This window comes from Colias croceus, chromosome 8 (assembly GCF_905220415.1).
Source record: "Colias croceus chromosome 8, ilColCroc2.1".
Lineage (NCBI taxonomy): Eukaryota > Metazoa > Arthropoda > Insecta > Lepidoptera > Pieridae > Colias > Colias croceus.
In genome coordinates, this window is record NC_059544.1 from 3,925,179 (window position 1) to 3,945,092 (window position 19,914).

Sequence of the window (19,914 nt, forward strand, 5' to 3'; positions counted from 1 at the left end):
TTTGTATAGTACTTTATTGTTAGTCAGATATACAAAATATACCAGGGGAAAGTTGCAGTGATGGCGCTGAAAGACCTTTATAACTCTATATTTTCCGCAATGGAATTAGTTCTGCGTTAAGACGTCAATGTAGCACCTCCCATAGCTGTAGATGTTTATGCATTTGTTTCTAATATTAACAATTATTTATGTACCTATTTTCATATATTTAGTTTTAAACAGTGTCCTAAGATGGAACATAACTGTTTCTAATTTTTTAAATTTGTACTACTAGATTATTTCTTTGACTAGTTTTTCAAAGGTGAATTAGAAATTTGCACATTAAAAAATGGTGAGATAGACTACTTTTTTCATAATATTGTACACAAAAGAACTTCTAATAACCTAATAATAATTGATGTATTAATTCCTTTCCTAGATTTATAGTATTAATCACTGAGATTTATCAAAAATTTATTGACCATTAAAAAACAGTTGGCATCTTCAAAACGTGCGAAATGTTTCACTATCTAATAATGTGAACAAAGATAATTTTTATAACACCACTATAGAAATAACACAAAATTAAACTTGTAAATTACAACCTTGTTCTATTTTCAGAGGTCAATCTTTCTTATAAATAGAAATTATCGAATACCTAGGGCAAATCTTTGATATAATTATTTATATTACGCCGATTTCAACGGTTGAACATCTGTTGAATTTTGCTAACTCAATTATAGAAAAACTGCTGCTATAAATTTACCGGAAGCTAATAATAGGTAATTGTGATTATCATTGAGTTTTCACTATGATTTTTGATTTCATTACATATCATGAAAAATGGTATCTCAATTGTACTGCTTCAGAATCAGAATCTTCTTTAATAAATATTACCTATTGGAATTAAATTTTGAAAGCAAAATCATACCTCTGATGGGCGATAGGATAAAGGTACATAGTAAATATCTACTACATAATATATTAATTGTAAAGTGTTACCCAAGTACACGTTATCCATTATGAAAATTTTGGGCCGTTGTTTTCGTATGCCATTCAGTTGTGTTGTGTTATTATACGTTGAGTAATTTCCATAACAGTTTATTCCATCAATACGGGCTTTCTACGTAAAGAGATATTTTGGGTATCGTTTGCCTGTTTCTGCGTAATGTCCGTTCTCACCAGTATTCACATCTATAGGCGCTTTGCGGCCCCATATAAAACAGGTTAGATGACTCAGTACAGCTTATTTTGTTCTTCACTTTTGCAAGAGAGCCATCTAGTGGTTGACGTGCCAAAACGCGCGCGTGTGAATTGTGAGTGCTAGTGTTTCAGAGAAAAATTCCTAAAAATGCCTGGTCGTCCTATTTGGCAGGTAAATGCATGAATAATGTATTATTTACCAATTCATTATTGTAGCATCCATAAGTATGTAAAGAAAATAATTAAACTGAATTATTTTAAAAGACAATTTCAAAAAATATTTTTCTCATTATGTACTCAAATAAAAGATAACGTGGTTTATTTTTAATAAAAATTAAGGGGATAAATAGGTATGTTTATTGTTCAGTCTATTTTTGAAAGTAAATAATCTGGATGAGTAGGTAATTTGTGTGACCTTGGCATGTTTACCTGAAAGCTTCAGGTATAAACAGCACGTGTAGTCGTAAAATCGGGACGTTTGAAATAATTTTAGAAATAAGAAACTATTTTTTTAGTCGTTTTACATTAAATATATTAAATTAGATAATACTATTATTGAAATTAAATTATACAAAGAGAGATTATAACTACAGCGTATTATTTACAAAAGTAGGCATAACCTTAAAAAATAATCTTATATCTATAGCAGTCAAGTACGAATTAGTACAAATAGGTATATTTGCAATTTTAATAATATTTTTGAACTTCATAATATTCTTGAATACGAAAAAATGCAGAAAGAAGACAAGAAATTGTTTTGAGTTGTGACAATGAAGTAAATTACTAATTTAACTAAAATACTTGTTGTTAATTATTCTTTTTCATCCTTTTTGCTGAATAAATTATTACTTTTTATATCTTCAATCATGAATTTAGCCGGTAAATTGTGGAATATTTGCTGCATAAAGCCAAGTAAAATATCTTCAATTGTTTTTGTTAGAATTGGTCTCAGTGACTCCGACACGGGTCTCCAATTGGCATTTAAATAGGCGTTCGTGCTTTCCTCTGAAAAATAAAAATCAATAAAAATATGTATATGTATAACAATAACACACATTTGCACTGATCATTGTTAAGATTTTAAACCATCAAATTCGTAATAAAACTTTTGTTATTAGTGTTTTATTTTAATTATTAAATAAAAAATTTGCAACTTTGGAAAGGTCGGTCTCAATCGTTGCAATTTGTAACATACTAGTACCAGGATTACATGAACAACAAAAGATGCGTCTATTGTGCTGACATCTATTGGAGAATAGTAAAATTAAAACATGAATGCCGCGTGCGAGGATGATACTTTTATTTGTATTAATGCATCTTTTATCCACTAGATGGCGCTCCAGTCATATTATTGTCCCGACTTACCGAGAGAAGAGATTCCATCAAATAAGTTGTGCATGTATAGTTTTAACAGCCCAATATTATATTTAACATGAACTTGAGTTACGTTAAAAAAAGTAAATCCGCCTTTATCGTATAACTTTACATCGCTCACTATGTCTATTGTCATGTTACCTGAAACATAAATTATTATGAATCCAATGACTCCAACGTGTAAAAAAATATCGTAATGGATTGTTATTGTTCTAATATCTAAATAAATTAAATACGTACTCGGCTCAAACCAACATTTGCCTCTACCGACCAATGGTATTAGCAAAATTTTTCCTTTTAAGTCGTATGTGCCTTGTATTCTTATTTTTGGAACTCTTACTTTCGTGTAAAAGTCGTACGTCTTACTGTCAACTCTGAAATTATAAATAAAAAAAAATAACATTTTACTCCAGTAATTAAGTTTACAAACTCACAATATAATAAAATAATAGAATAATGTCAATAATTTCAAAGAAAGACTCTTTTTGTTTATTGGAAACATGATTTCATTTTATGGTAAGAGAATCGGCGGATAGCGTCGGTAACGAACGGATTGTTTGTGGAACACAGATTGCGATCTATCCACGTCAGTCGATCAAACAGTTGCCTGAGTACCAGGATCGCATAGATATGAACAACTTTACTCACTGACTCAATAGTACGATGGTCTTGCCGAAACCCGTAACTATAACATCATCAAGAGCAGCATTTACGTTAACTGGGCCTTCTCCCTGTAAAATCCTAATTTTCGGTATTTTTAGAGGATCTAATGAGGGTAGGTCGATTTCTGGCAGGCCTGTAATGAGTTCACACTTCGTTTAGTTATTATGTCATCGTTATGTGACATATCGTTGAAAAATATCAGTACAATTAATACGGAACAAATAAACAAATAATTAGGGCAGGTCCTGCGCTTGAAAAAAAATTTTGATTGTTTTTATACTCCTAGCCCCCTATGTCACAAAGCATTTATTGTTATTTCAAATAATATAAATTTATATTATTGATAAAATATTAAATACTTGTAACTTTCGCTTTCCGCAGGTATAGATAGGCTTGTTTCGTAATTGAGGCTAGGTACGTAGATATGTGGTTAGTAACTAGTACGGTAAAATTAAGCATTTTCAGATTGTTTCCTTTATTTATGTATTCGTTTATAAAAACAAAAAAAAACTTTATAAGTACATAAATCATAAATTTATAATATTTGCCTGGCCAAGCAGAAATTATTTTTTCTCATCTCTACTAATTTACACAATAAATTCGAATTCGACAATTCGAATTGTCTTCAATCTTACCAAATTCAATGTTTAAATGACGTAAATGACAATAAAATTAAAATGTTTTTCTGGAAAGATCGAAATTGTTTGGTTATTTGCTTGTTACTTGTCTATGTTATATTCTATGTATATTTTTTATTTATGTATTAAAAAAAACTTAATAAATAAATTTGTTTAAATTAAAAAGTAATAGGAGCACAGCACGCATGAGGAGGTTAAACCAACAAACACGTTTAACTTGTGTAACACCTACTATGCTGACCAAGTAATGTTGCAGCTACTTACGTATTAATATTAGTCACTAATAACATAAATTGCCGTATTACATATTCGCTTAACCCAGAAGAAAAACTTACCAGGTCCTAAAGCATTGAAGAGTGATTGCACGGCCTCTTGGGAACAATCGTCAAAGTCTGGGTCACTTAATGAACATGTTTTCACGAAGCTCGCTATAAAGCAAAATAAAAATAGTTTCAGATACAAATTAAATACTTCTGAGCAAATTTGTGAAATATTTGAAATAGCTTTCATGTAAAATTGGTTTATAGATGGAAAAAATGAAATTCATGAAATTTGTGCTATCCGAACATGGCTGGCGTGGCACAACCAATTGCTGAAAATATTTTGAGTGTATACATCATCTTATTACAAGGACTTTAAATAAAATATATGGTGCAAAATGCAAATTATATTATATACAATGTCGTTACAAAATCCAAAATGCCGGTCATTTGTTTATTTTGGTACAAGTGGGTCGAGAAATGGCGTAAATGCAAAACAATGTGTACTTACGCTTCGTCTTATAATGTTCTGCGGTAGAACTATAGAGCACTGAAACTAAAAGTATTATTATCTTCATGATGTGGTAAAGACTGTTATGTGAGAGAACCTCGAGCTAGCTGCCCGAGGTGGTGGTTTGAGACTAAATCAGCGACTTGTTATGTTACTGCAACGCTCTGTGGAGTGGGGCCATGCAATTGTTGGCTTCGTAAACAAAACTTAAACTTTGTCCTCTTTATGCTATTTGTGACAAGGTATTCTTATGGTAGACGTTTCGTATGTGACTGTGAAATAATGGGCGTTATAATTATATTGATTGAATGAGTAATTGAGAAGGTTTGTTCAATTATCAAGCATTACAGGGATTTTGTTGTTGTGATGAAAAATACTTTGTCATTATTCTCAAGTGCAAATTTGAACTATCATATACCCAATAAACCCCTTTCTGGTTATTTAATAGCATCATGTCTATAAAACGTGATTCTAGAGGGTAGAGTGATTCGTTAATGTAGCTCTACAATAATTATTACACGATAAAATTTCCAAAAAAATCCTAGTCGGCAGTTTGGTCCAGCTAATTATTTTGAATTTTGAAATACCAAGACGGCTGCATATTACAGCTGCATCGATGTCGCAATCACCTTACTAACAGTATGCAATATGCAGATATCATTTTCTAAACACTGGAAGAACCTTTAAAAGGACTTGGCCCGAAACAGTAGCCACGTCCAAACGCACAATTCCTGTATATCAAGTTAAACTGGTCTATCTAAGTAGTGCAATCGTAATGCAAACCCACAAACCGTATTAAATTGTTACGTTCGTTCCGTATCATCAATTCCTTGAACGCGGGTAGATGTCGCAAATGGATTTCATTTTATAACTATAAGTGTATATGCCCTTATGTAATGCTCTCACTGTCTCACAATGAAGTTAAAACAAACTGTACCGACGATTTACTCACATTTTTCTACGTCTTTGACATCGTTAGTTTTTCTTGTATTAATGTGGTATTATGAAGACAGTCAACGTAATAACGATATAATATAATCTGTTTCGTTTCTATGTTCAAGGAAAAAATATTCATTATGAGCCAGAATTACAGAAGAATTTTTTTTTTTCAGTATCGGATGATATTTTAATTCGCGTAGCAACTGCGCAATTCCTGCTAGCCTGATATACTCTTTCCTGCGTCTATTAATTGCAGTTCTATTGTTCTTCTATTCTAATATCATAGTTTTGTATATATCCAAGTTTCTATGGAGAGGGTAGCGGAGAATGCCTGCAAGTGAGCGGCCTTGAGCGGTGAATGCTGTCGCGTCTCTTACGAAAGTCTACAAAGGGTAAAGGACAGAGATGCAAATCTGTCTTGCAACAATGCTTGACTTCGTTAAGAGGTTATGTTAATTCATATTTGCTTATATTTTGTTTGTTAAATGATTCCATTCGAGGATGTTTATTATGATAGCAATGTTAGCAATCGTAGAAACTCCTGGATATCTGGTAAAAATGACCCTTAAATTTTATGACAAGTTTTTGAATCGCTCTAGTAGGCAGATTTCAAGCTACATATAAACTGTTTTAGATTCGAGTTTAACTCAATTTACAGCTGGAACAAAAAGATAGGAACTGAAATAAATCCTCAATATATTATCAAAGCAGCTAGCTGTAGCTTTAAGGATTAACCGGACCAAATAAAAGGACTGCATATGAATGATTCTTGTTCATACAGGTATAGTATACGTACACTGAATAAAAACCGTTAATTTTAACATTGAAAAATCCACACTAATCTTGTTTAATTGCACAGATTAATCACAAATAAATACATTCTAATCGCTAGTCAATTATGTTAAACAGACACTTAGAATTGCATCTGCATCAAATTAGGAGTCCTATTCAAGACCTTGAAAAGTATTTAGGGCGATGAATGGCTGCAATTAGTTAACAAATGTTCGTATGTCAAGGCTTATGTCATGTTTTAGTATAAATTAAACTAGTGCTCTTTTCTTGGCGCCTGGTCAAGATAAACAAAAAATGGATCGTGCCTGCAGGCCCACGCGCAGCCGCTCTTTCTGGAACTAGAAATTAACGTAATTCTGGATAATAACTAACTCCTATTTATGTAATCCTTATACAGTCTTTATTGTATGTTTAAGTGAATAATGATAATTTCATTAAAAAACGCTTAATCGCGCACCGGTACATTTTAAATGTATTACCGTTTTCAAGCATTCAACTTTTATTCGATCATTTTATTTTTTTATCGTTGATAAATTCTTAATTTTCCTAGATGTCAATTATCGATTTTAACAATATCCATCTATTTCCAAATCCCAGTAGCGTCCAAGGCATGAAAACGCACAGACGGACAGAGATAAATTAATTTGCATAAATACGAAATTGAATAGACAAAAAGACGATTCCACGAATGCGGTTTTCAAATAAAGCGCAAAATACCACAAAATATTTTAATTTATTAGGTATGTCTAAAGCCAGATACCACATTACAACCAGTCAGATCATAAAACTGTTTATTTTCGTACTCTACAGACTGAACCTCATTCATAGATACCTACTTGCTGGTTTGGCTTCACGCGGTTTGAACTAGTAAAATCTTTCCTTCAATCTTTAATATATATATACATTACCTACTTATTTATGGCAATTTTAATTGTTCAATAATTATCAACAACTTACTGAGTATACTTGTTTAATTTCACCTATTGGGGTGAAGCGTATCAAAATTCGATGTGATTTTTTTTTCAATTTTTGTATTCGGGATTTTATCAAATTGTAGATTAGGAAAAACCTTGATTTTATTTTTGAAAGTTGCATTAGACCTAGCGCATCTACACAAAAATAAACATATCATGGAGGGATAAAAGAAATACGATTCGATAGGTTCATGTTTCAAAATAGATACTGCGGTGCTGCAGTACAGCTAATTAAATAAAAGAGAGTTGACCAAGTTTCCATTTTTTGGAAAAAAAATCATATTGACAAAATGACCATTAAGATCATAATATCTATAAGGTATCTTCCCTTCTATCCTTTTAAATAATGTGTATGTCCATTTATAGAAACCCTAATGATTTAGTTTAACGACCCCCGCATCCGAAATAGCTTATATCTCAGTGTTGATTGACGATACTGTCACACGTACCTATTGAGTCATAGCCAGGTGTCATTACATGACTAATTTGCTGTGAGAATTTAAAGTGATATAATTACATATAATATTTGTAAACAATTAAACGATGAAAGGTCTTAAAATAGATTAATAAATAATTGCACTTGGATAGTTCCTAGCTCTTGTCACTTGTGTAAAACATTAGTTTTGTTTATTGAATATACTGTTTTTAACTGACTTCAAAAAAAGGAGGACGTTATGAATACGACCGGTATATTTTTAATTCTATATTTAATTAAAGCGATTGAAAGAGAGTATTACAACGATATAATTGAATTATTTAAGAAGTTTTAAATGTACCGAATGCTACAGCATAATCTCTTGACTTATTAGGCTCTACCTTAGGCTCTACAATGGCATATTTCTCAAAACCAAAAACAATTCATTAATCATTCATTTAACAATTATTTGTCATGTTAAATTAACACAAGATTAACGAAATATCATAAGATTTCATAATATAAATCAACTTCGTTGTAATTTGTATCTACTAGATATTCTGTATTAACGCAATTTTATGTCATACCTAATCGAATGTATTTGCCTGAATATTTAACAGCACATTAAGCTTTAAAAGTTTCCATACAAAATTTCTTAAGCGTTTATATTACAGTGTAAATTATATTATATTTATCCCTAACAGCATCACAGCAGAGATCGTAAATGTCATAAATCGTGTGAAGACAACATTAATATGTTAGCTCTATCGTTATTGTGTGAAAAACCTATGAATGAACTCGTTAAAAAGTTTAATTTTGTGAAAAAAGTCTCGTATTAATAAACAACGAATCTTTATTTATAACTGATAATATTTTCGTAATTAAAGCTTATAATAATCGAAAGTCATTATAAAAAATAGAGGGAGAAAATCATGAAAATTTGATAAAATCGGAATGCATAGATGTTATTACTGGACATTTTAGATATGTAACCTGATATTATAAGGTTAATTTCAAGGTTGCCTGTTGATGGATCTTAACTAGTAATTATGGTTAAATTATACCTGTTAACAAATATTGTAGTCATCACCACTTTTCTCATATAATTTTATCTTTGTAATGTCATCTTATGCTCCAGAATTTAAATTAATAGAAGTGTGGGTGTTTAATATTACATTAATTATTACAAGTAACAATTTCAATGAAGCGTTCACTCTATTTCCGCGCTCTTGAATGCATAACAGTTTCTAATCAGGCCAAGGGACGTCATTTATAATAAAGCACTCCAAATTTTATAATTTAGTATTTGGCATCACTTGAGCGAACACTAATCATAGTATTTATTTATATAGACGGACGCCAGAAAACGCGCAACAAACACAAAGTTTATGTTGAAATCTACAATGTAAAACATCACAGTAAAATTCATACAATGATTATTTATTTTTAACGTTGTTGCATAGTTGTGTAGTTTGTTTTATTGTGGGTATTGCGAAATGAAAAACAGCATTTAAAAAAGTTTGTTATAATATTTAATAGTAAAAAAAATATTTACAAAATACTATTAGATAAAAAGTCTTAGTCAAGGTACTCGTTAGATAAATCTAATTCCTTTAAACTTCTACTACTTTCCACATTATAACAGAACAAGCGATAACAAACATACACGTTCGTAAGCAAAATAAATTAAAATTAATAGAGAAACTAGAAGCATTCGCTTCGCCGTTGACAGACAAATACAAATTGAATAGAATTTCTCAAAAATACTGATCTTTAGAAAATGTCGACATAGCTTTGGAGACTTGTTGACAAGAGATTACATGTGGCGGGTGTTGCCAAAGGAGCCGAGACCGGCCTGAGAGGCACCCTTGTTGTACCCCATCTGCAGATTGAGCTCTGCGTTGTGAGCACGAAGCTGTTCCTCAGTGAATGTGCGTTCATTCTTGTCCGCCATTTTAGGACCTAATTGAGGCCCAGTCCATTCGGGGTGCTTTTGCGTCTATAAATAAACATTATCACATTAAATTAATCTGAAAGTAGATTGTTTACATCAATAAATCTATGGGAAAATTCTTACAATTCTGCCCAATGCATACAAGCACAATGTCACTTGTGGAATGTTACGCCTTTCAAACAAATCAGCTGTTTGGAAAATTTCTTCTTCTGGCACTCCGTACTTTTTGATAGCGGCCTGGAATCTGTGAATATAATTATATTTAGTCTTCATTTCCTTTGCGCTATAAATTTTTGTTATTATTGCATAGATTTGGCACTACCTTTGAATGTTTTCCATGAGCTGGAAGTTGGTACCCTTCTCCTGGATTTTCTTCACGGATCCAGGTGACAGTTTGTTAGCCAATTTGCAGAGGATAACTCCGTCTTTAAGGATGTCCTCATAAGCTCCATTGGGAAGAGGCTCGCCAATCACGGCGGCGATCCAAGTAAGGACCTCTTGTTCCTGTTCCTTGTTCCTGGCCTGGAAACACAATGTTTATAGAAACGTCTATAAAACAATTTTGAACACTGGCCATAAAATATTCACTCCAGTGCCAAGTCGTTTGATGGTAAACGAGCGGATTCCAGAATCATCTCCGAAAATAACATTTCGTAACGAAAACATACATCTCCTATCTCGTGAAGATGGATGTCTGGAAAGCTTTCGAGATTAAAGGATCGAGAGAACACCACAGCTGCGTATCATTAACTTTTGTAACGCTCAAACGGCATTGCTCTCAAACATTAATCTATGACAACGTATGACTGTTAATAGCATCAAAAAAACTTTTTTCTCTAAATCATTAAGTACAAATAACGGTAAATAAATACAAAATATAAACAAACTTCAAATCACCGTCCAAAACTAACAAGTTAATAAAACTACAATGTAAAATCAATATCAAAAGTATATAAGCAGTAAAGAACTAAGAAATGACACGACAGAAATCTTACAGGCATTTTGTAAGTCACAAAGTTTGCTGGAGAACACTTGAAACGAGTTTTCAGAGCGGTATCAAGAAGTGAACTGCGTTTGCCGCCCGCCCAGATCTACCGCGTGTACGTCAACCCGCCTTACTTCAAACTTTTGCACATAGGAGTACGTAATTATAGTCATTACGACATTGCTTTTCAGTTTACGATAGCATGATCGTCGATTCCGGATGTAATATTTCATTGCTAACTGGATGTACAAAAATAAACATCTTTCTATCGATTTTTTGAAAGCTTTTAATGCGAGGATTATTTTTTTTTTGTTAAATATCAACGTCATAGATATAGGAAAGATTTAAACTTAACGAGGAGAATCTTAACATGATTGTAAATAGCGGGAAAATTAGTGATTTTACTTAAAACTTTACAGGTAAAAATTATTGAAATAAATTATTATGATCAGGAATTATAGTTCTGTTTTGTTTCAAATTGATTATCCTTTCTCACAACTTATGAAGAACTTATGTACATCTTATGTATACCTACATCAGAAATTTTCCTTTAAACAATTTCAAGAAGCAAATAAACAAACGTCTTTTCATTTCATTCATGATCTCATTTATGATGTGTATTTTAGTAACAAAATGTTTTATTCGTTCTTCCAGAAGCTGTCCTAATTTTGATATTATTTTTGGACTGAAATCCATCGTAATGCAATTTCCGGCTATTCATTTCTGTAGAAAAATAATGCGGTCTCGGAATAGTTTCAAAAATAAGTATAAATAATGAAAGTTGAAACGTCAACATAATATAAAATGTAAGATATTATAATAATCGTCTCTTATAAATACCTCTCTACTTATATGTAGTTAAATTCAATTGAAGGCAAATGTATATTATTTCTCTGCTAAGGAACAATTGTTGTATTCCAAAAGAATGAGCTTGATAAAAACCATTTGCATATAAATCAAACCACGAGTAAGTACCTAGGTATAGTTTGCTCTCATTCAACGTCATTGATGTGTAACTTTTTCTCTCGACAAGTTTTATGAATAACAACAATAATACAGTCAATTGCTTCTTCTGTCTATTAATATAATATGAGTGAAATTTTTGTAGGTGTCTTCGCTGAAAATATTTATTGCCTTTCACCCTTTCAACCTACGAAACTTTATTCTTTAGTACTAAAGCTGAACCTCATTAAGCTTCTGTACAATTAAAAAAAAAAGTACTATTCTCATTTAGCAAATCAAAATAAGTGCATTCTTATAAAACGTTAAAGATAATTATAAACGCCTTTCATTTCGCCCGCCACAAATTATTGGTGTCATCCGAATGACTATAAAATAGGATTATATACAAAACAGCTGTAAAAATGTATTCAGTGTTACATTCTTGAACATCCGTCGTTCTCTGGTAAACTAAGAATAGTTGATAGATAACACTCATCATAGAAATGAACAATTTCGTAATAGTTATCTTTTCACACAAGTTACATTTTTTTAAAAGTAGATACTTAAGACAAAAAATATATGTTTTTGTATCTTGTGTACCTCGGTAGTATACTTTGAGGTTCATTATAAATGAAAAACACAGACAGGCACATCATTTGTGTCTCTATTATAACTTCCAAGAAACCAAGGTTCAAATTCAACCAACCATATAATATAATGTCCGTTTCTTACAAATCAATGTCACTGCGCAGTAAATATATACGAGGTGACATATTATTAGTGTCCACTCATTGTGGATTTTGGCTTTAATCTTCAATTATTAATATTGGATTCATAAATATAAATTCCTGAAGGTGCACTCTCACATAAAATATTATGATGTATTTTGCTCTCTGCATCTAATTGAATTCATATTATTCAACACAGAAAAAAACTTGGAGACACAGTGAGTGTAAATGAGTTATGCGATAATTGACTGATAAAAAAAAATCATTCCAACTCATCAGCTAACTCGTAAAAGGCAAATATAAAAAAAAATGTATCCTTTCTCCGTATTCTCCTTCGATCTTTAATAACAACATAGCTTTATGTCTGATGATACAGATGAAGATTGGTAGTCTCCTATAATTGTATCTACCAACTCTTTCAGGCTATCATACATTCCAGTAAATATTATTTTATGCAAACGTTTCTAAACTACCGAAATTTCAATTTATAGCATATATTTCAAAATTTAAAACCATATCAATTATTCTTAATTTCAGTGTGCCGGCAAGCGTGAGCCAGAAAAGGAGCAAGAAGCCCAAAGATGGATAGAAGCGGTTATCGGCGAAAGGTTTCCTTCAGACCTTCCCTACGAGCTGGCGCTCCGTGACGGCATCATCCTCTGCAAGCTGATGAACAGACTCCAACCTGGCATCATCTCTAAAGTCAACGTGTCGGGTGGTGACTACAAATTCATGGATAACATTAGCCAGTGAGTTCTTTTAACTTCTCAAATATAGATAGACATTAATTATCTTGTAAAACGAATGTTTTCTCAGTTTTTCATACATTCTGTTCACTTCAATGATTTAAGATATTCTGAAACATACATTGCATTGCAAACGAAATTATATATATTAGAAGAAACCAACGAAAGCCTGAAGCCAACAATACCATTGAAGTCGTACATAGAAATTCTTAATGTATACGTATGATTTTAAGCTCTATTTAGCTTTTCATCCCTAATTCTATCATTACAGGTTCCAAAAAGCTTGTGTGAAATATGGAGTGCCTGATGTAGACCTCTTCCAAACGACTGATCTCTGGGACCAGAAGAACATCGCTCTTGTCACACAAACCATTTACGCTGTTGGCAGAACAGTAAGTTCATTTATTTCATTTGATTTTATTATTCAATATTGTATAGATTCGCCTTTCCCACCCATAGTTAATAAACACAAGTACATTAACAGACAAAAGCTTCGAAATGCTTGCAAGTATTTGAGTTGAATCATGAATGTCATGTAAAATGAATTTAACGTTATCTTTTTGCTAAAAAGAACAGTATACCTATTATTGGTACCTATAGTTTTATAACATTAAAAAAACAGTAAGATTACAAAAGAAAAATAGAATGAAGTCTCAGAAAGAAGTTTTGTTAATTATTAAGTAGTTACTAATAGCATAATTAATTTCATTACGTTAATTTTACAGGCACACAAACACCCTGAATGGCGCGGCCCCTTCCTCGGACCCAAACCAGCTGAAGAAAACCGTCGTGATTTCAGCGAAGACGTTTTGCGTGCTGGTCAATCTGTTATTGGATTACAAGCCGGTACCAATAAGCTGGCGTCACAATCCGGACAAAACTTTGGCGCTTCCCGCAAAATCATCCTTGGCAAGTGAAGTACTAGGATCGCAGAACGTTCAAGAGATTAGACTAAGCTTATGATACGCTATAGTTATAATATAATGTTATATGTATGGTTAGTCTGTGGTCTTTAATCTATATTATGATAACCTTATCATAAAATATATGATATTATTATTATGTAGAAACTATTAATAGATATTATGTACTGTTATGATTAGTAGATATAATAATTATCATGATTAATTAAACTCAGTGTTTATTTTGTATTATGGAAAAATTATTGAATACCTACTTACCTAAATTAATTTAGGCTACATTTTCTCCGTTTATAACGAATTAATTATTTAAAAAAACACAATAACTAGGTATCGTTTTTTAGTAATGTATTTAATATTTATATAATTATTGTAATGTTAAGTTAATCCAAATATTATGTACTTACCAAAGAATAAGAAATTTCTAAAATAGTGTAAAAAAAATACTCTAGTGTAAGAACTACTCTTTTTGTTACCTATTATCAGTTTTCGTAAAAAAATTAATTTAGACGTAATAGTATTTACTATTTATGCTTACCTACGGATTAGCCCTTCTTGTTACTTTATTTCAATACGTATTGTTACATATTGTAAAATGTTATAAACGTTTTGTCAAATATTTATAAATAATAATCAAACGGAAAATAATTGTAATTACACCACATAATTTATTAGGGACAAGTTCATTCAAATTCAAATTGTAATAAAGATTACTTTGTTAAATAAAGTGTTTTATTTTGTTGAAAATATAGCTAGGTCATTCTAATGGGCGTAGCCACGGTGGGGCAGGGTGGGGCGCCTGCCCCACCCTGGCTTTGACCTGGAAGGTACCTAACCAAATCTAAACATTGAATTATCTAGGTAAGTACTAACTAGGTACTAAGCTTGCATTGGCACTTTTTTTTCTAGTGCCCACGATTCTTTGTGGGAACTTTTTTTCTACTTTTTAGTAGAATAAAAATGCCATCGCAAATGCCATCGCAATTGCCATCGCAAATGCCTTCGCAAATGCCTTCGAAAATGCCTTCGCAAATGCCTTCGCAAAGGCCTTCGCAAATGCCGGCGGCACGGCCAGTACCTATTATTTTTTATTGTTGCCCTTGAGCGTACGCCCATGGTCATTCTACCTAAATATAAGCCAAGGGGAAGCTACCTAAATTTTATGTGAATTTGCATTAATATTCTGAAACAGGCACAAATACAATCAAAATGGAACTTTAGTATATGATTTATTGGGTCTTTTTCTTTCGATGTAGGTACTAGACAGCCTACGTAATTGTTTTCGCTCGATTCATTTTTTATTCAAAAACTATGCCTTTTTTAAGGATTATTACATTTTTTTAAAGATTTACTTGGACTTTATGTCTAAAATAAATGTTAACAGTAAGAAAATAGAGTTTACTATCGAATCCCAAGATATTTTTTCTCTAGATCAATTATTACTTTAGTTATATACGAAATAAGAATTATTGAGACTTGCTTTTCAGTTTTTTCGAGCTCGAACGCGACCAAAGAGCGCACGCGATATTCAACTTTACCGTACCTTGTACCGTAACCGGTCTCTCAGTGCCAGAAATGTGAAAGGGAGCCTCCTCAAAGAATATAAAAAAATACGACCACGAGGCGAAAATTATTATATTTTTTTTTAAGATTACCATTAATAATTGGGTAACTAACTACCTATATTATTTATAATTGCAACGGTTTTGAAATATAAAATACCTAAAATACCTCCTACGTGTTAATCCAAGTTACCCTCTATATGTGTGCTAAATTTCATTGTAATCGGTTCAGTAGTTTTTACGTGAAAGAGTAACAAACATCCATACAAACTTTCGCATTTATAATATTATTAGGATAAAATACTAAATTTCCGCCCGCGGAACGAAAACTACCTCTCTTTGTATTCTTCACTTTCTTTTTAAATAAACGAAACCAAAACATTTATCTAATTGTTGGATCAAGGCTATGAAGTTCAGGCCTCCTGAGTGCTAATAAAATGCACCAACTCACAGTTAAATTTAAATTGATGATGCTTTGAAATTGAATTATTGTAAAAGTTAAAAATAAATCTGGTTAAAATTTATTATTAGTGACATCTGTAGTTAAATATAGCAAAGAGAGCAATTGGAAGAAGTAATCTGTCATGTGTACCAAAAATTGCGCATATTTATGGCTAGATGGCAGCACAAAGCAGCATCGCATTTTACAAGGCAAGTTTTATAATCGATTCGACATCAACTTCTATTCGATCTCGAAACCGAATTCATCGATTATAATTAATTGCGAAACGTTTTAATTGTTTATTTCTTTTTAATCGTACAAATTACAATAATTCGAAGAAAAACATACGAGACTTGAAAGTCACAACCATTGTCAAAATCGCCTAGTAATTGGTTATTGGAACGAAGTTCTTTAGATCGCGGTACACTGGCTAAAGGAGAGTTAGAACCACCTCCGACAGTTTTCCCATAGTGCGTAGCGCTCGGAACGTATTTTAACAATATTGCAATTTTTACGATCTTCCTTATTAAAAAAAGAGCGTGCATGCCGAGCACACGGTCGTGTCAGAATTGAAACTTATTTGGCAAGATTCAAAAATACCAAAATCGTCGCCATAATGCATGCGTGCAACCATGCAACGCATGACCCGGACGTAATGGTATTGCCATAACCTTGAAATTTTACATTCAAAGGGCCGAAAGAAGATTCAATTAAATAAATTTCATGATTTATCATAAAAAATAAATATCATGCTAAGGAAATCGGTTAAATCAATATTAAATTATCGATTACAGAATCGAATGGAATGTCAACACCCAGCACTAGCAGTCAGCTGTCACTACAACACTATTGTTAAATAACAAGCTGGTTGAAATAAATACTTGTTGTGGTTTTCTTTGAATATTTATTTGTGATTAACGCGGCGTGGCTTATAAAAAAACTGTACAAATGAATCGCAAACAAGCAAGAAAATGATAACATTCGGTAATCCGAACACTTCAAACGCGGAGGAGTCTGGTAAGAATCTTGTGATTTTTTATGTTGTGCGTCGAAGTCGAACTATTTTTGCTATCGACTATTAATTTAACATTGTTTTAGGTGAAGTGAGAAGTATTTGCGAAAGTGTTTGTAGTGATGGGTCGAACGCCACCGTTCAGGCCGGGGCTTCAAACCAAAGGCCCAGAATGGACATAGCATGTGTTTTGGACGTATCCCAAACATTGAATTTGGCTCACAGAAAAAGAGCATTAGAGGAAGTAAGATTGGCCTCGGATCTTGTAAATGCAAATTTACATCATATACATGTGAGTATTTGTGGGGTTAATTCTGTAATGAATTCTAAAATTTAGTATTCCACCTACTTATTTCGAGGTATTTCTAAATTTAAAAATTATATTGATATTATATTGATAATTGTAGTGGTAAAATTTGTTAGAAATTTATTAAATATGTAAATTATGAAGGTTTTAGTGACAAAATTTAGATAAATGCTTGTCCAGTTATTTAGTTATATCTGTATTAGTCTACTAAACAAGTATAAACAATCATACCTGAATAACCAATTACACAACATACATAAAACTCAAAAGTACCATGAACTTTTAGTTTGAAAAACTTGATTTTGGAGAGACGAGTGTACTCGACACATTCTACAATGCGGACGTGGCTCTTGTGGACCTCAGTGTGCAAGTGCAGCAGAGTTCTCTACTCTACCATCTTGGAGTTAGAGAGAGCTTTGATATGAAAGAGAATGTCCTGCTCTATAATGATGTGGACCCAGATGCTACGCTGCGCCTTAAGGTATGTTATATTAATATTTAAATTTACTGTGTGCTTTAAATATATTTATTTTTCAAGTGTTGCAGTATAATATCTACATATTAGACATAGCGTTGTTTCACATCTCGGTTTTCCATAGCTGTGTATCCATATTTGTTTGTCTGTCATGAGTTTTGTACAGACTATTATGATATTGTGTCCAGTCAGCTGTTTACGGACTGAAATGATTAAACATAAGCAAATCTTTCTCCTAGTACTTCCTTGAGATAATATAAATAGAAAATAACTATAATAAATATCAGAATTAATTTCTACATCTACAAAATACTGTTATGAATGTGAGAAATAATAAACTTTAATTCATTTTAAATTGATACATTAGATTAATTTAATGTTTATAAACACCACTGTATGGATTTTGATCATACTTGGCAGTGATATAGCTTATGTACCAGAACACCTAAGCTTATTAAATTACTTGATTTTGCCCACAGCCCAAGTGATTTTGCGGTTCGCGCGCAAATAAAACCGTGTGGCATAGCTAGTGTAGACATATTTGTTTATCAATGCACTTTCAATTTACATCTATATTCTATGTACATCATAACATACTACAGTTGTCAAACCTTGAATGATAATGTCTCAATAGTTATTACATTCAGTTCTACAATTGCCCAGTGTAACAATAATTTGCTTGTGCTGGTGCTTTCACATACATTGGAATGCTTTGTGGATATTTTAATTTTTATTTAATTATTTTACAATGTTTAATTTTAATGTGGAATTGTTACACACAGAATATGAGTTATCATTGCTATGCATATCAATTGAATATATTGTAGAAAATACATGAAAGCATTTTTACAATCAATACAGTGGTTTTTCAAGTGAATTTCAAGTTAAGGGTAAATAAAACACTTTGTGTATATTGATTTACTATAGTTATTATTGTTTAAAAATAATTTTATAACGAGGGTTTATTTAATTTTGAATGAAGAGTCATTCTAGCAAGGTCAATTTTTTTATCCAATCATATAAATATCCTATATAGTTGCAATTGTTAAGTTTACATAAAAAAGATTTCCATAATTCTTATAGTCTTTATTCCATCCAATCTATGTGACATGACCCTAACCTGGGAGTTCATTGAATTAATACCAGTGCCTCAATCATCTCCTAGATTTACATTGATTACCTAGGTATTGTGAACATGTCAAGGGCAATAATGTATTGACTTTTCCCACAGCAATATACTATGTAAGATGAACAATTTTAGGTTAATGTTATTGACTAAAATTGTGTTGTCAAACGAAAATAAGTTTTAAAAATTATGTATTTACTTAGTTTATTGTTAAGTTTGGTATTATTTTTATTGTTAGGTTTAATTTCAATAAAATGAAATAATATTTCTACTCTATTATAATAACTTTCTGTCTACGAATTATAACGACATGCATATAAGGTTAACTGTACACGCCAGTGAAACAATACACTCACAATTAAATACACATTTGCATGCTAATATTTAAGCGCGTTGTAAACATGGGGTTTTCCAGCATGCATTTATTTTTGCAGATATCGCTGCCGAATTTCCTGTTCGTCTCTTACAAACTAACTGATGCCGGGACTTGTGTTACTACGAACCCAGCAGCTACTAAGTTTAAGGGAGAGGAAACGGCTGATCCTAAACAACATTTGACTCTTAGATTGAAGAATATATTGCAAGATGTCGAGGTACAAACGAAGTGAGTATTGTTGGAACTTCGTTATCTTTTATAAAGGGTGGTACTATTATAATATATTACATGTTACTGTTCTTCTTTAAATGTCGTCATTCAATGAAGGCGCTAGTCATTCAATCAAATAGCAAATTCAACCAGATGACTGTGACATATACACTATCAAACACTTGAACAAAATCATCTTTATAACAGCTATAATATTATACTCTATTGTAGGGGAGATAAATTGGATGTAGCATGTTATTCGATCGTGAAAATGTTCATTTCATAAAGATGATTAATTCGTCGTATGCAAAGTGAATTGTCGTTACTTAAGCTTGTAATAAAATTCTAAACGAGATAAAAAGGAACATCTTGGTTTTATAG

The 19,914-nt window shown here is 31.8% G+C and overlaps 4 protein-coding genes across 4 annotated transcripts in view; 2 read left to right on the forward strand and 2 right to left on the reverse strand.

The window, feature by feature from the left end:
• Positions 1-1,219: 1,219 nt before the first annotated feature.
• On the forward strand, positions 1,220-14,109 carry LOC123693775 (muscle-specific protein 20-like). Its single transcript, XM_045638988.1, has 4 exons — positions 1,220-1,354; positions 12,895-13,106; positions 13,375-13,495; positions 13,829-14,109. The coding sequence occupies exons 1-4, from the start codon at positions 1,331-1,333 to the stop codon at positions 14,018-14,020; spliced, it is 549 nt and encodes a 182-aa protein (XP_045494944.1). The 5' UTR covers positions 1,220-1,330; the 3' UTR covers positions 14,021-14,109.
• On the reverse strand, positions 1,731-4,772 carry LOC123693774 (circadian clock-controlled protein daywake-like). Its single transcript, XM_045638987.1, has 6 exons — positions 4,629-4,772; positions 4,193-4,285; positions 3,205-3,352; positions 2,797-2,930; positions 2,548-2,697; positions 1,731-2,187 (listed from the first exon to the last, which is right to left on the reverse strand). Exons 1-6 carry the CDS (start codon positions 4,693-4,695, stop codon positions 1,994-1,996), a joined length of 786 nt encoding a protein of 261 aa, XP_045494943.1. The 5' UTR covers positions 4,696-4,772; the 3' UTR covers positions 1,731-1,993.
• LOC123693777 (myophilin) lies at positions 9,258-10,831 on the reverse strand. The gene is made up of 4 exons (XM_045638989.1): positions 10,698-10,831; positions 10,025-10,224; positions 9,826-9,946; positions 9,258-9,747 (listed from the first exon to the last, which is right to left on the reverse strand). The coding sequence occupies exons 1-4, from the start codon at positions 10,701-10,703 to the stop codon at positions 9,565-9,567; spliced, it is 510 nt and encodes a 169-aa protein (XP_045494945.1). The 5' UTR covers positions 10,704-10,831; the 3' UTR covers positions 9,258-9,564.
• Positions 14,110-16,903: 2,794 nt separating the features above from the next.
• The window catches only part of LOC123693588 (mitogen-activated protein kinase kinase kinase 15), a 28,626-nt gene continuing 25,615 nt past the window's right edge, over positions 16,904-19,914 (forward strand). The window contains exons 1-4 of the mRNA XM_045638751.1: positions 16,904-17,044; positions 17,126-17,331; positions 17,633-17,827; positions 19,382-19,551. Coding sequence (XP_045494707.1) covers positions 16,999-17,044; positions 17,126-17,331; positions 17,633-17,827; positions 19,382-19,551 — 617 coding nt within the window. The 5' untranslated portion in view covers positions 16,904-16,998. The remainder of the gene's footprint in view (positions 17,045-17,125; positions 17,332-17,632; positions 17,828-19,381; positions 19,552-19,914) is intronic.

Coding starts and splice junctions, on each gene's coding strand:
- LOC123693775 (XM_045638988.1), top strand. CDS start 1,331: ATGCCTGGTCGTCCTATTTGGCAG. Junction 13,107..13,374: donor TTCATGGATAACATTAGCCA/GTGAGTTCTTTT, acceptor CTATCATTACAG/GTTCCAAAAAGCTTGTGTGA. Junction 13,496..13,828: donor TTTACGCTGTTGGCAGAACA/GTAAGTTCATTT, acceptor TTAATTTTACAG/GCACACAAACACCCTGAATG.
- LOC123693774 (XM_045638987.1), bottom strand. CDS start 4,695: ATGAAGATAATAATACTTTTAGTTTCAGTGCTCTATAGTTCTACCGCA. Junction 4,286..4,628: donor AGAACATTATAAGACGAAGC/GTAAGTACACAT, acceptor TTTGCTTTATAG/CGAGCTTCGTGAAAACATGT. Junction 3,353..4,192: donor CTTCAATGCTTTAGGACCTG/GTAAGTTTTTCT, acceptor AACTCATTACAG/GCCTGCCAGAAATCGACCTA.
- LOC123693777 (XM_045638989.1), bottom strand. Junction 9,947..10,024: donor CTCATGGAAAACATTCAAAG/GTAGTGCCAAAT, acceptor TTATATTCACAG/ATTCCAGGCCGCTATCAAAA. Junction 9,748..9,825: donor TGTATGCATTGGGCAGAATT/GTAAGAATTTTC, acceptor GTTTATTTATAG/ACGCAAAAGCACCCCGAATG.